This window comes from Fusarium tjaetaba (genome assembly GCF_013396195.1).
Source record: "Fusarium tjaetaba strain NRRL 66243 chromosome Unknown NRRL66243_c0000141, whole genome shotgun sequence".
Classification (NCBI taxonomy): Eukaryota; Fungi; Ascomycota; class Sordariomycetes; order Hypocreales; family Nectriaceae; genus Fusarium; species Fusarium tjaetaba.
In genome coordinates this window covers 102,500-115,438 of record NW_023501337.1, presented here as the reverse complement: position 1 = coordinate 115,438, position 12,939 = coordinate 102,500, and the positions used below count along the sequence as shown (strand labels likewise).

The following is a 12,939-nucleotide window of genomic DNA, read 5'->3' as shown; positions in this document are numbered from 1 at the left end:
GCTCGAAATAAGCAGTACGGTGCATATTCACTAACTAAGAGGCCTGAATACTTGACCAAGGAAGTTTCTGCAGCGGAAATAGGGTAGTGGCAATATCATTCGTGAGTGTCGTGACAGATTCGATCAAGTGCATCAGCACATTGCGAGTTATCAGCCACACAATGCTTACCAACAAACACCTTTCAAGTCTACTGTAGCTCAGTTTATTTGGATTACTAGCTCTGACGGTCATCTCATGCTTGGCTTGCTGACTACAAGCTAGATGCGACCTCATGCAGACCAGATCTTCGGGTCGGAAACTACTGCACGCTTGCATGTAGTTTAGCTTCAAGTACAGCAGTGCAACACACAGTTAATAACGGTACTAACTTATTATTAAGGCCACAATGACTATCAGTGTTGTGACGCCTTCGGTCTGTGCTGTGCATGAACTAAGATGGTGTTGATGACGGGATGGTTGGACATCTCGGACCGCCTTGCATGCATGAGCAAGGACCATGAACCAACGAATCTTGAAGACTATCAAGTCCTACATTCCAGAACTATGACTCTACTGCTTCACCGAATCGAGTGTTATGTGTCTAGAGCTCACGTCTTGTTTGCTGCCAATCCGTCGATGACACTCGCCTGTATACTCACGAGAGACGTCTTTTTACACACTAGAACACAATAAATGACTACATCCTACAGTACTCTTTTCAAAAAACCTATTGAGAATACATAAATGTCACTACTGCCAAGCTGCAGAGTGTTGTCACTTCCCGAGACCTGTCTGTGCGATCAACTCTTCAGTCCCGGCGGAACGGATCGGATTCCCCTGCCTGTCACAACATGTCACGATCCTGCAGACCACATATGACAGCTGCATGAATCATGATTGTACATGTCCGATTCTGTTCGGTGGTTCCCTAGATCTGAAGTCCATCCTCTCCAGCCCAGTCCCATCTTGTGACCCCTGACTATCCAAACAAAAAAACACACCATAGCCTCCTTTTGACAAACTCATCACATCATAAGACCAGAAGAATACCTAAGTGGAAACAACCTCTCGATTAAAAACCGTAGTTCTGGACTCAGTGGCGGATGACTTTTTACAACGTGGGCAACGGCAATCCCTATATCCTGTGACGCCACCAACCTCTTACACCGTAACTCGCAGGGCGAAACCGCATCGTTTGCTCCTTTGATACACCGCTCCATAGCGTCATACCCACTCTAAAGGAAAGTCTAAAGCCTCTTGTTTTACACCATGGGACCGCCATAACTGTTAGAACGGTTGGAGATGCTAACGCCACCAAGGGCAGATCGTGGCGTTTAGGACCGTTGGCTTCTAGCGTCAGGGGCGGTGACCTTCTATTGGGGAGCGCCGTTTTGTTTGTAACGTCTGGGCTGAGAAAACGCCGGATTTGGGTAAACATGATAAAACGGTGGATTTGTTCTAGAAGAGACATGATGTAAGTCTTTTGGTGTCATAGAGAGCGAGCTCGATATGAATACAATATATAAGACGCGGAAGTTGGGGGTGTTTATTGCAGTGTCAGTCCTTTATTCACTCGCTCATTGTGCCGGTTCACAGTCACTCATTCGATTCTTTAAAATGGCCTGGTCAAAGTCATTCATTCTTTTGCTTGCTGCTTCCAGCATTGCTAGCGTTCAGGCTGGACCTTGCAAGCCTCGTCGCTCGCCGACTTATACTGTACCACCTTATAGTGTGCCTACAGATCCTATTCCCCAGTCTTCCACCGCCAAGACTGGAACTCTCGTTTCTTCAACTACCATTGGTAGTTCTACTAGTTCCCACGGTCCAACTTTGGACTCGAGCACTACATCTTCCATTCATTCCAAGACCTCTACTGCTGAGTCTGCTATCTCTATCAGTACTGAAGAGTCTTCAACTACCTCTCATGGATCCTCCATGAGCACCACAACTACACCATGTAGCACTTCTTCCATTTCTTCTATATACTCTGTCACTACAACAACCAACAGCCACATCACAACATCCAAAATCAGCACAGAAACATCCAAGGACACAAGCACCGCTAGGGAAACCTCTACCACAACAGAGGGCAACACTTCCACTCTTTCAACAACTACTAGTTCTGCTGGCACAACCTATTCAACTTATTCATCCTCTGAAACTTCTGGGGCTTCGTCCACATCACATACAGAAACCAAAACATCTGAGACTACGAGCGCGACCACCGCTTCATCCACTACAGAATCTGAATCTACAAAGGAATCGGCTTCCTCAAACTCTCACAGCAGCTCAACTTCAATGAGCACCACTGTCACACACGACACCACAGCTTCTTCAAGCACTACCTCCGAGACATATCAAACATCCTCAGCTACAAGTGAGGCTTCTTCCAGTACAGAGAACTCATCTACATATGAGACAACAGAATCTTCAGGGACTACTTCGCCTTGCTCAACTTCTGATACCTCAACGTCATCTGAAAGCTCTACAGCCCCTACTAGTGAGACTACTACTTCCGAGTCTTCAGTTACCTCAGAGACATCAACTTCTACACCCTGCACGACCGCAATAGTGTCTTCCGAGACGTCTTCTACTTGGACATCAAGTGAAACTAGCACTTCTGCTACTTCAAGTTCAATAACATCTGAAGGTTCTTCCACCACCACTCCATGCGAGAGCTCTTCTTCTACTGTCTCCAGCACAAAGTCTCATTCTGAGTCTTCTAGTACTACAACGCCTTGCGAAAGTACCACCACGTCTGATTCATCTACAACATCTCATGACTCATCTACATCGTCACCAAGCTCAACTTCCACGATCAGCTCTGAGTCTTTATCAAGCTCATCAACATCTTCATCTTCCACTACTCCGTGCACCACCTCAACCCCTGCAACATTCTCAAGCACAACCTCCACCAAGTGCTCGACAACTACATCTCCTCCCCCACGACCAACTTGCTTCCGCTACACTATTCGCAAAGATCCACCTCAGGCTGCTGACTGCGGCCACGCCGGTCATCGCAACGGCAAGAAGGCCAATGTCCTTGGGTACGGCGACTCAGATAGCGTGGAGGCGTGTGGAGAGAGCTGTGCCAAGTTTGATGGCTGCAAATCTGTCGTTTACGGTTACAGAGAGCATGACTTGAACCAGCCTTTCTGTGAATTCGTGGATGCAGTTCAGGGGCGGGAAGACGAGGATGATACTCCTTGGCAGTTCTATGACTTGTCTTGTTTCAACCCGGACTGTCTCTCACCAAATGAGTGTGGGTATTAGATGTAGGAGTCGTGGATAGGGTTCTGGGGGCTACAGTCTTTATTGTTTAGGCGAGGCGTTCTGAATTTTGTATACACCACCTGAGTTACTGGCACACTCTTTTCTATAAAGATCTCCCTGCACAAGCGAATTCCATTTCTGTATTCATAGAGTTCATCGTCAACTTCCTAAATCTTAAGTGCACATCCAAACTTATCCAAGCCGCCTTTAGTGGAAGTCGCCTAGTCGAGGTCCAAAATACTCTCCAGGAGTAACTGTCTTAAGAAGACATGATTGAGTTCCATCACATCCCTCGAACGGGATTCTATTTCCCCACCAGTCTAGATTGATATCGTTATATTGTAAGGCAAAGAAAATGACCAGCGCCGATAGAGCAACGCCAACTGAGAAGGCAGCCGAAAGGATGTAGTTGTACTGTTCCTTATTAGTATATCACTGAATATAGCTGAACTGTAAACTTACCTTTGCCCAGAAAGCGAGATATCGCTTCTTGATATACATCCAAGAGAACCAGCCGATCGGCACAGCTGGCCAGATGTAGCTGATATTATACGGCGCCCAAATCATACCACCTCCAAGGAAAACAACAGGATGAGTGCTTCGAATAATTTTGTTATTTGGGTACTGTTTCCCCAGCCACCAAAATAGTAACACTAAAGCAACGCCAAAGGGAAAGCCTACCAGGGTCTCGACATACTGACCACCAGGTCCAAAGAGCTTCTTAGGCCCGATAGTTCCCCAGAGCACAGCAGCTGTGAAGAAATTGTTCAGACCAGGGCACGTGAAGCGATAAGGAGCGTTTGGCGTACACACACCCTCCAAGTGAATCTGGTACTGTAGAACCCCAATAGAGACGAAGGTGGAAACAAGCGTCGGTACCATTTGTGCCCAGAACGTGAAGCGCGGAGGTATCTTCATGTAGTGTGCCAGCTTCAAGTCTGCGCTGAAGTATATGGCTTGGGCGCATGATGTATATCCAAACGTCTTGAAGAAACACAATGCAATGGCGTTTCCCTCGGCAAAGGAGCCCCCCAGGAACTCAGCTATCACGTTGAGTGGGACAGCAATGCCCGTAGTAGCTGATATTATGCCAACTGGCACAACAAAGATGAGACTCAATATGATGCCAAAGGGTACAACTGCTGGGGTAGTATGTGTAGACCATTGAGAGATGGCAACGATTCCAATGATGAAAGCCAAAGCAAGACATATCAAGTACCACCATTCCGGAACTTCGCGATATGTCTTCATAAGGCGATTGTGCGCATCTGGCACCTGTCCATCTCCTGCATCTCCCTTCTTAGAACATCGAAAGCTGTTAACGAGGCTCTTGAAACCTAACACTATTTGGTGATGGTGATAGAGCGCACCATAGGTAAGCGCAGCTGTATACATGGCGAAGAACATCATGTATGATCCTAGATGAGCCGCCGTGAGGAATGCAGGTGAGTATGCCTCGTACTTCTCAGGATCAAATATCCCACGCTCATCTAGAATAGCCGAGATATTGTATAGTCCACCAAAATGATCGAATGCGCGATTCGAGTTGACAGGGAGGTAAGATGTGTAGTAGCCGTTTCCGTAATAGACCCCCAGAATGACAAAAAAGGACAACATTGTACCGCAGAACAGGTTGAAGGTGGTAAAGAATGGCACCATAAGAGGGTCACAGCCCATCGTGACGATATTCCAGTCGAATGTCGGGAAAGGATTGAGACCAAGGCCTGTGTGCCCTCCCGTTATAGTTGCTAGATCTCGATTGTTCGGAGATATCCAAGTCATCCAACTGAACCAGGTCAGGCCGGCAAATAGATAGTTGGGGAGCCAAAAGTAGGCAAACATTGCACCAAATGCAATACTGAAGAAGTTGAAGCGTGATGTATTCCAGATCTTCTTGAAGGGGCCAGGAACGGGCATATCGGCTTCATCGTGCAATGCCGTATTTAAAGCGATAGAGACCAGTGTTGTTGGCCATAGACAATATGACGGGTATACAAGGAAGCGTCTGCAGATACCAGCAAGACCGTAACCGATAAACTTGGACGAAAGTCCCAGCAGGAGTTGATACCCGATGCTTATCGCGTAAGGCTGGTTGAAGTAGAATGGAAGATACTGTATCCAAACAATGTAATTGGTATACGGCGTCCCCATCGATATACTCGCCATAATAGTGATCAACATATGCTCTTTTCTATTAAAAGGTCCCGGATTCAGGCTATGCCGAACACCAAATACGGTGACACCAATATCAGGAAGAGCCTTCTCGAGAAACTTCCCCAACGGATAGGCCAAGAGTTGAGGAACAACAGTGCTGACACCGATCATTGGCTGCCGGATCTCGAAGAAGCTGTTGATGAAGGATACGGCGCATGAGAAGATGATGCCCACGAACCAAGCACGGATCGTGGAGCACGGCATGCTTGGGTCGTCATGGTTGCTGACTATTGCTCTGACTTCAGCATATGGAGAGTTGTGTGTGATGAGTGCTGCCTCGATCTTTATTTCCTGGATTAGAGCTTCATGGCGCTCTGGGTGTTGTAGAATATCGTCGGTATCTGTTGGAATGAGTACGTGATAGTCGAATGTTTGTGGGGTGCCATACTCAGGAATACTTCAATCTTCCTAACGACAGAGAGAGGAAAGTTGGGGTCTCTTTTATGAAGCGTATATACTCTCTTCATTGTCTGAATACTGTGAGTTTATCATCGATTCTAACCCGACATCCAAACCTACTTTGTGAACATCTTCGAGTGACAAGGTAGACGCCACCTCCCTTGCTTCAAGCAAATCATCTTGAGTTACGTCGAGATCTCTCTCAAAGCCACTATCATACCCAACTGCCTCTCGACTATCCGGAGACGGGCTGTCAGATGACTGTATACCATGTGAGAATGAAGCAAACATGCTGAAGTTTCAATACTGACTGTTTCTGTAAACTCAACCTCTGGTGTCCTCGACGGACTCTTCAACTCCTGTATCAGCTTCGCCATTTCCGTGAAACATTAATAATAGTTTACATAAACGCTGCAGATTCGAGTATGTTCTTTGACAGAGTTGGCACCGTCTGCTTAAGGTTGAACTGACTATGGCGGATACAAGTCAAGTGCCAGCATGTGTTGATCGTTGTAACATGAACCTGGAGGATGACGTCCAGCTCTACCTCAAGAGATGAGAGAAACACCTTGCATAGTAATTGGATACCAAACGACACCGCCAAGCAATGAGACACCAATGAACCGCTAAGGCCATAAGCTTGAACCGATGATCACAGGGCTTAGCCACCATGCTTATCTCGGCTTGACTGGTGGGGGATACAGTTATGCAGCAGCCCATCCATAAGGCTTACTCCATCTTGACATGATTTTACTAAGCTCAGTGCCATTATTAACGTTGATAAATGATCTACCGTTTCACAAGGAATACAAAATTTGCCACGTACTGAATATATGCAGTCAACATGCATTGGCCAGCCCTATTGGACAAGTCCACATCATCATTTCAATCTTGAGTGTCTATACCAATCATTCACTGACTACGGACTCGAAGACGAGGGCAGCTTCTAGCATGTGAATTCATATGCTTGATAGATGGGTGGGTTGACCCTTGGTAACAAGACGGGGAACGCATCAATTTCAACGAATTTACAGTTGGGATTCAATAATTACAAGTAGAGAGATGATATTGATCAACGGGCAGGGCGAAAGATTGAATGTAGGGCATTGTCACATAACGAGATACCATTCAGTTGAAGCAATTTGATTGACTGATTGACTATAAGAATCAATGAAACTTAATTAAAACACAATAACAAACCAACGAAATCCCGTGTTGGCAAAAGAAAGAAATTCCACTTTTAATCCATTATTGCATGCCGGTTTGCGCAAGAGCGATCCTCTTCCAGTGATCTCGCTCAGCTTCCAGCTTAGCAATCTTTTCCTCGAGTTCTTCCAACTTAGCAGCCTTTCGCTCTCGAGACTTTCGTGCTGCAAGGGTGTTGCGAGCACGCTTCATAGCGACGATGTCGCTAGGGTCATCGATGACGATAGGGGGCAGGGGCTTGTCACGCTTGCGGGCGTTCACACCGGCCACAGAAGAGTGACGAGTGGAAGGAGATGTACCCGACTTACGGCGACTGGGAGCAGGAGACTGGCTGTCTGAATCGACTTCATCAGACTTAAGCTCCGGTGAGTTCTCAACGCTGTTGGGTTGAGCAGGAGCAACGTTGTTGTCCTGGGGGAACAGGGGAAACCAAGGGTCTGCAGCACCATCGAAATCGGCACTGCCAAAGTTTGGAGACACATCGTATCCATCGAACTCAGGGGACTCGTTGTAGATAGATGGCGAAGTCAAGGCCGTCAGTGCGGACGAGTTAGGTGCAGACATGAAGTTGTCATGAGCAAAAAGATCTTGGGGCGAGATGGTCGCCAGATTGCCAATAGAGCTGGAAGAGCTGCCGCCAAAGTCAAAGACAGAGGGGACAGCCGGTGAAGAGAAAGCCGTGTTGGCCCCGCCATCGAAGGCGGTAAACTCCTCAGGGAGTTCGACGTCTGATATTGGTGAGCTAGTGGTTCTGAAAGGGAGATCACGGATGCACAAACCTGCAGCGTTCATCATCTTCGCGGTTTGTTGCGGGACACTTCCTGTACTCTGAGAAAAGAGAGGGACTGGAGGCCTAGCAGGGCGGTTCTGCTTGTTCAAAGCGGTAGATGACGATGGAGCCGAAGAGGCGTAAAACTGGTTCGTAGGACGGTTTACAGGGGACGAAGAATGACCAAAAGCCTGGAGCAACTGGGCGACTCGTTGATTCTGTGCAGCAGGGGAGACAGGCTGTTGGTGACGATTGTGCAGATGAGACGAGTGACGACGCTGAGATTGCAGCGAGATAGTTGACCGATTAGGGGGCTGAGGCTGATCGAACAAGACAAAGTCCAGTTGCGGTGATTCGGGACTCTGTAACTGTTGCGCGGATTGTGCCGGCAGGCTGGAATTCGTGGAGGGAAGCCATGGTGACTGGGGATCCGTGGTGAAGACTGGAAAGTCTTGGGATGAAATGTTGGCGGTTGTGAGAGAACTTGAGCTGAAGCTATTCAAAGCAGGGCTAGAGTTCAGGTCGACCGAGAGGTGAGCTGAACGGGGTGGTTGAGTGGGGATTGATGCGTTAAGGTCCTGGGACGTAATTTTGACGGAGGACTTGGGAATAACGGGGGAAGGGGGTGATTTAGAACATCTTGACGATCGCCTTAGGCGTGAAACTGTTGATGATATTGTATTGTGATGATGATTTGGGGGTGGAGAGAAAAGAGAAGAAGGAGAAGCCTCAGGACGGGAAGATGGAGACAATTTGTATTTCTCAGGCAGCAATCCCGCAAGGTTTGTGCGCTTTCGCTGTAGGTACAAGCCCGGAATAATGGGGCAGAGTCTGACACTAACAATCTCTAACCTGACCTTGATTGGGTTCGCGTTAGCAGACAACTTGTGCTCTCAGGTACTGTTCCAAAAGCGCGCCCTTCGGACAGACATGGGTCCGGGCAATGAGTCACACTTTTATACGCCAACCTTAATAGGACTGGCCGATTTCTTGAGTGCAACCAATTCTGAGACGGCGCATCCTGCGCAAAGGCACCAAGCCTCCACCATAACTAGGACTACGACTGAGTGCCAGGGTGCATTCTGCAACTGGAACATGTTGGCAAGCCTCAAAGGGGGCACCCAGGCACCTTCGGTGTGTTTGCTGCACTCTGCCACCTCACCTTGTGCCTCGTCTCTTCTCGATATGCACTCTTCCCCGTCTTTTTCGCTGTGCTGCGTTGCCTGGATGCGTGCTGGCGCAGGCTTGAACTAGCGAATGCCCGCCGTGTAAGCAACAAGCAGTGCCCCTGCATCCAAAGCCCCAATTGGCCGAATTACTTTTCCGCCCTGTTGGCTTGAGTGGCTTCTACCAATCAGCGTCTACGAACGGGTACCGAAGCCGCCATCACAGAGTTCAGATGTCCACGACAACTTACAGACCGAGTCTCTCATTACATGGACGTTGTTGCAGCAGTGAAAAGCTTACGAGGACGATGATGAAGAGGACAACGAATCCTCTTCCAGGGGCATTCGACTCGACGCAGCCGCGCATTCATTCATTCATTCATTCATGCCTCTCTGATTAGTCCATCCCAATTTTGGTGTCTCATAACTCTCATTCCGCCTTCGAGTCTGCCTCCGGCCCGTCCATCCATACAGCCACGCATCGCTGCGATGATCGGTCAAAAAAAAATGTTGGCGGCCTTTTTTTCCCTCAATAATTTCCCGATATTTCAGTCGCAACCGTCCTAGCCGACCACAATACAGTAGGTGAAATGAGAAACTGACGCATGTTTCAAGGATATCACACTGTGCCTGAAGAAATGCGTCTTTGCTTCCATATTAGTCGCGGCATCGCATTTCGTATCTGAGAACCAGGGAGACGGCCCTAACCTCGAACCATCAATAAGCTAACATTTTGCCTGCATGGGCTGAGATCGAAGGATTCAAACTGGATTCAGCCCACTCGTATTGCTATTCTGCCTTTCCACAGTGCATACATGGGATTCATGGGAATGTCCCAGCAATTCGCTATCTTTCCTACCCTCTCTGCGTATCCGTATCATGTTCCTGGTTCTCAATTGAGTTCCCAACATCTGACAACACCCTCATTGAATTGTAAACTATGGGATCCTATCACGGGCTAAGGCGCTGCGCAAAGCTAGTCTAAACAAGAAGTGGATGGTATCTTACTTTCTTACCAAGCATCTTGAGCCTTTTTCAAGGTTGTTCATGTACTTCGGACGCGCAAATGCCGACTCAATTCGTATAAGCTTCTTGGCTTGGTGTTTTGCGGAGCCACCACTTTGGGATATCGCTCGATCTTGTCCATGTTCTAATTCCGTTGTACGGAATATCTTGTTCAATTTCAACCTCCAATGCTTGATTCCTCGGCGAACCACCAGCCATTAATTCCCTAGCCTGTCCAAGAAGGAATCAGCCTGTTTCTGGGCCCTCCGTGCCGCCATATCCTCTCTCCGCTTCTCAATCTCCCGTCTCCTAGCCTCCTTCTGCTCCTCTCGGGCCCGACGCTGCTCTTCCGTCTTGCGGCGCTCTTCCGCGAGCCCCTCCATCTCCGCCGTTCGAGTCTCTTCGTCTTTGCTGAACTTGAAAAATCCCGTGCCTTTCGTGCGAATCTCCCAGTCTGCGTCGTAGTGTTGCGCTGGCGGCGGCGTTGCGCTACGGTCTCGCTTCCGCGCCAGCTCTTGCATCTTTTCCGGGTCATCGGGATTGAAGGCCATTGACTGAATCGCGTCGCCGACGATGAGATTGCTGGGTGCTGCTGGTCTTGCAGACATGCGCTCAAGCTCTTCGGCTCCTAGTAGACCTCGGCGCGCTCTACGCTCCAATCTGTCCTTCTCTGCTTTGGTAACCTTTCGTAGACGGCCAAACTCATCTTCATACTCGACCAACTCGCCGCTGTCGTCGGCTCCGTCTTCATCGCTGCTTGTCTCATAATCTTCCTTCCCTTCTTCTCCTTCCGCCCATTTGCGGTCGAAGTCTATTAGAGGCGCGGCTTCATTCTCTTTTGGAACGTAATCTCCTCGCTTCATTGCAGCGTATAGTCGTGCCTTTTCCTCCATTCTGCGCTTCGCTCGCGCTAACTCCTGAGTTTCCTCCTCTGTGCCAGTGACCTCCTTCAGCTCCAGTTTCTTTGATCCATCAGACCCTTTGCTTCGTTTTGGTTTTGTCCCTTTGAAGATGTCATCTTTTCCTTCCTTCCGAGGTCTTGCGCGGCCAGAAGATGTCCCCCCTGACGAATTATTTGACATCAGTGATGTCAGTTGAGCAGTGAAGTCGAGCGAGCTGGTTAATGCTGCATCTCGCTTTTGTTTCTTGACTGGTCGCTGACCATATAGATTCGGGTCTTGAGGCATCCTTTCCAATGTGTGCTGTGGTTTGCGTGTGTTGTGGCTGATATCGTTGATCATAGAGGAAGACAATGTTATATCACTGGCTTAGAACGAAACAGACCCATCCATAGGTACTCAGCCTGAGGCAATCATAAGGTAGTTCTCATACTTCACAAACTAAAGTACTGAAGCAACAACTTTGAGTTACTAAAATTACTACGCTTTGGCTGATCTGCCATATATCCACAGCTTTATTATCACCTATGACATCCTAAATTGATATCATGAACAAAGTGGGCTCATCAATTGATTGTCCAATTGGTTGCTGTTTAGAAGTCTCCGACGTTGTAGGGTAATCCACCGCGGGGTTATGGTGTGCTCATATCACCACCGTCTTCAGTGCCCCGCCATCGGAGCTTGACTTTATTCTTTCACAAGCTTCATAACAGTTACTCTGTACAACAGCAACAATGGCCGCTCCCAAACAAGTTTTCATTGGAATTATCGGTAATTGAAACAATAAAGCTATAAAACACCATAAACTAACACTTGTGACCAACAGGCGCCGGAGGTGTCGGTAAGGCCTTCATCGACCAGCTCCAATCCCTCGCTGCTCGGAAGCCTTCACCGAAGCTGAACCTCGCATACATTGCCACGAGCCGCAAAGCCCTATTCAACGACGACTACTCTCCTCTTGACATCGGCAATGCCGTCGACACACTTGGCTCCTCTACCAAGGCCCCTCTCGCTCTCCCTCAGGTCGTCGAGTACCTGGCCAAGGCCCCCGCCAAGAGCGTTCTTGTCGACAACACCAGCTCTCAGGATGTTGCGGAACTTTACCCTCTTGCCTTGAGCCGAGGTATCAGCATCGTTACACCCAACAAGAAGGCCTTCTCAGGCTCATACAAGTTGTGGCAGGACATCTTCTCAGCTGCCGAGTCCTCTGGAGCCCGTGTCTACCATGAGTCTTCCGTCGGTGCTGGTCTCCCCGTTATCTCCACTCTGAAGGACCTGGTTGAGACTGGTGACAAGGTTACCAAGATCGAGGGTGTCTTCAGCGGCACCATGTCCTTCCTATTCAACTCTTTTGCTCCTACCGAGGGCCAGGGTGGCAAGTGGTCTGAGGAGGTCAAGAAGGCCAAGTCATTGGGATACACTGAACCTGACCCCCGAGACGATCTCAACGGTCTCGATGTCGCTCGCAAGCTGACTATCCTTGCTCGTCTGGCTGGCATCCCCGTTGAGTCCCCCACTTCTTTCCCCGTGCAGAGCCTCATTCCCAAGGAGCTGGAGTCTGTTTCCAGCGGCGATGAGTTCCTTGAGAAGCTCCCTGCCTTTGACTCTCAGATGGAGGAGACCAAGGCTGCTGCTGAGAAGGCTGGCAAGGTTGTCCGATTTGTTGGTAGCATTGATGCTGCTTCCAAGCAGGTCAAGGTTGGTCTGGAGCAATTCGACCGCTCGCACCCTATTGCTGCTCTTAAGGGTAGTGATAACATTATCAGCTTCTACACCGAGAGATATGGAAGCAACCCTCTGATTGTCCAGGGTGCCGGTGCTGGAGGTGATGTGACCGCCATGGGAGTGACAGCTGATCTGATCAAGGTCCTGTCGCAAATTGCATAAAAGTCCATATTGAATAGCCAAATTAAAAGTATCAAGTTTGAAGCCCCAATGAGAATTCACGTATTTCCATTTCGTTGTGTGTTATCATGATTAAAGTGACGCTTTGTCTATTCCTGTTGCTATTGCAGCAGCATGTGGGTT

The 12,939-nt window shown here is 48.6% G+C and overlaps 5 protein-coding genes across 5 annotated transcripts; 2 read left to right on the top strand and 3 right to left on the bottom strand.

Moving 5' to 3' along the window:
• Positions 1-1,597: 1,597 nt before the first annotated feature.
• Positions 1,598-3,253, top strand: FTJAE_7155 (extracellular alpha-1 4-glucan glucosidase; the record flags this gene model as incomplete). The annotated part of the gene is made up of 1 exon (XM_037353843.1): positions 1,598-3,253. The coding sequence occupies one exon, from the start codon at positions 1,598-1,600 to the stop codon at positions 3,251-3,253; it is 1,656 nt and encodes a 551-aa protein (XP_037205760.1).
• Positions 3,254-3,460: 207 nt separating this feature from the next.
• Positions 3,461-6,157, bottom strand: FTJAE_7154 (sexual differentiation process isp4; the record flags this gene model as incomplete). Its single annotated transcript, XM_037353842.1, has 4 exons — positions 3,461-3,667; positions 3,716-5,808; positions 5,856-5,937; positions 5,987-6,157. 4 exons carry the CDS (start codon positions 6,155-6,157, stop codon positions 3,461-3,463), a joined length of 2,553 nt encoding a protein of 850 aa, XP_037205759.1.
• A 957-nt stretch (positions 6,158-7,114) lies between these two features.
• On the bottom strand, positions 7,115-8,938 carry FTJAE_7153 (Cross-pathway control 1; the record flags this gene model as incomplete). The annotated part of the gene is made up of 3 exons (XM_037353841.1): positions 7,115-7,800; positions 7,852-8,419; positions 8,810-8,938. 3 exons carry the CDS (start codon positions 8,936-8,938, stop codon positions 7,115-7,117), a joined length of 1,383 nt encoding a protein of 460 aa, XP_037205758.1.
• A 1,292-nt stretch (positions 8,939-10,230) lies between these two features.
• FTJAE_7152 (sexual differentiation process isp4) lies at positions 10,231-11,253 on the bottom strand (the record flags this gene model as incomplete). Its single annotated transcript, XM_037353840.1, has 1 exon — positions 10,231-11,253. The coding sequence occupies one exon, from the start codon at positions 11,251-11,253 to the stop codon at positions 10,231-10,233; it is 1,023 nt and encodes a 340-aa protein (XP_037205757.1).
• A 392-nt stretch (positions 11,254-11,645) lies between these two features.
• FTJAE_7151 (homoserine dehydrogenase) lies at positions 11,646-12,798 on the top strand (the record flags this gene model as incomplete). The annotated part of the gene is made up of 2 exons (XM_037353839.1): positions 11,646-11,682; positions 11,738-12,798. 2 exons carry the CDS (start codon positions 11,646-11,648, stop codon positions 12,796-12,798), a joined length of 1,098 nt encoding a protein of 365 aa, XP_037205756.1.
• Between the last annotated feature and the right edge of the window lie 141 nt (positions 12,799-12,939).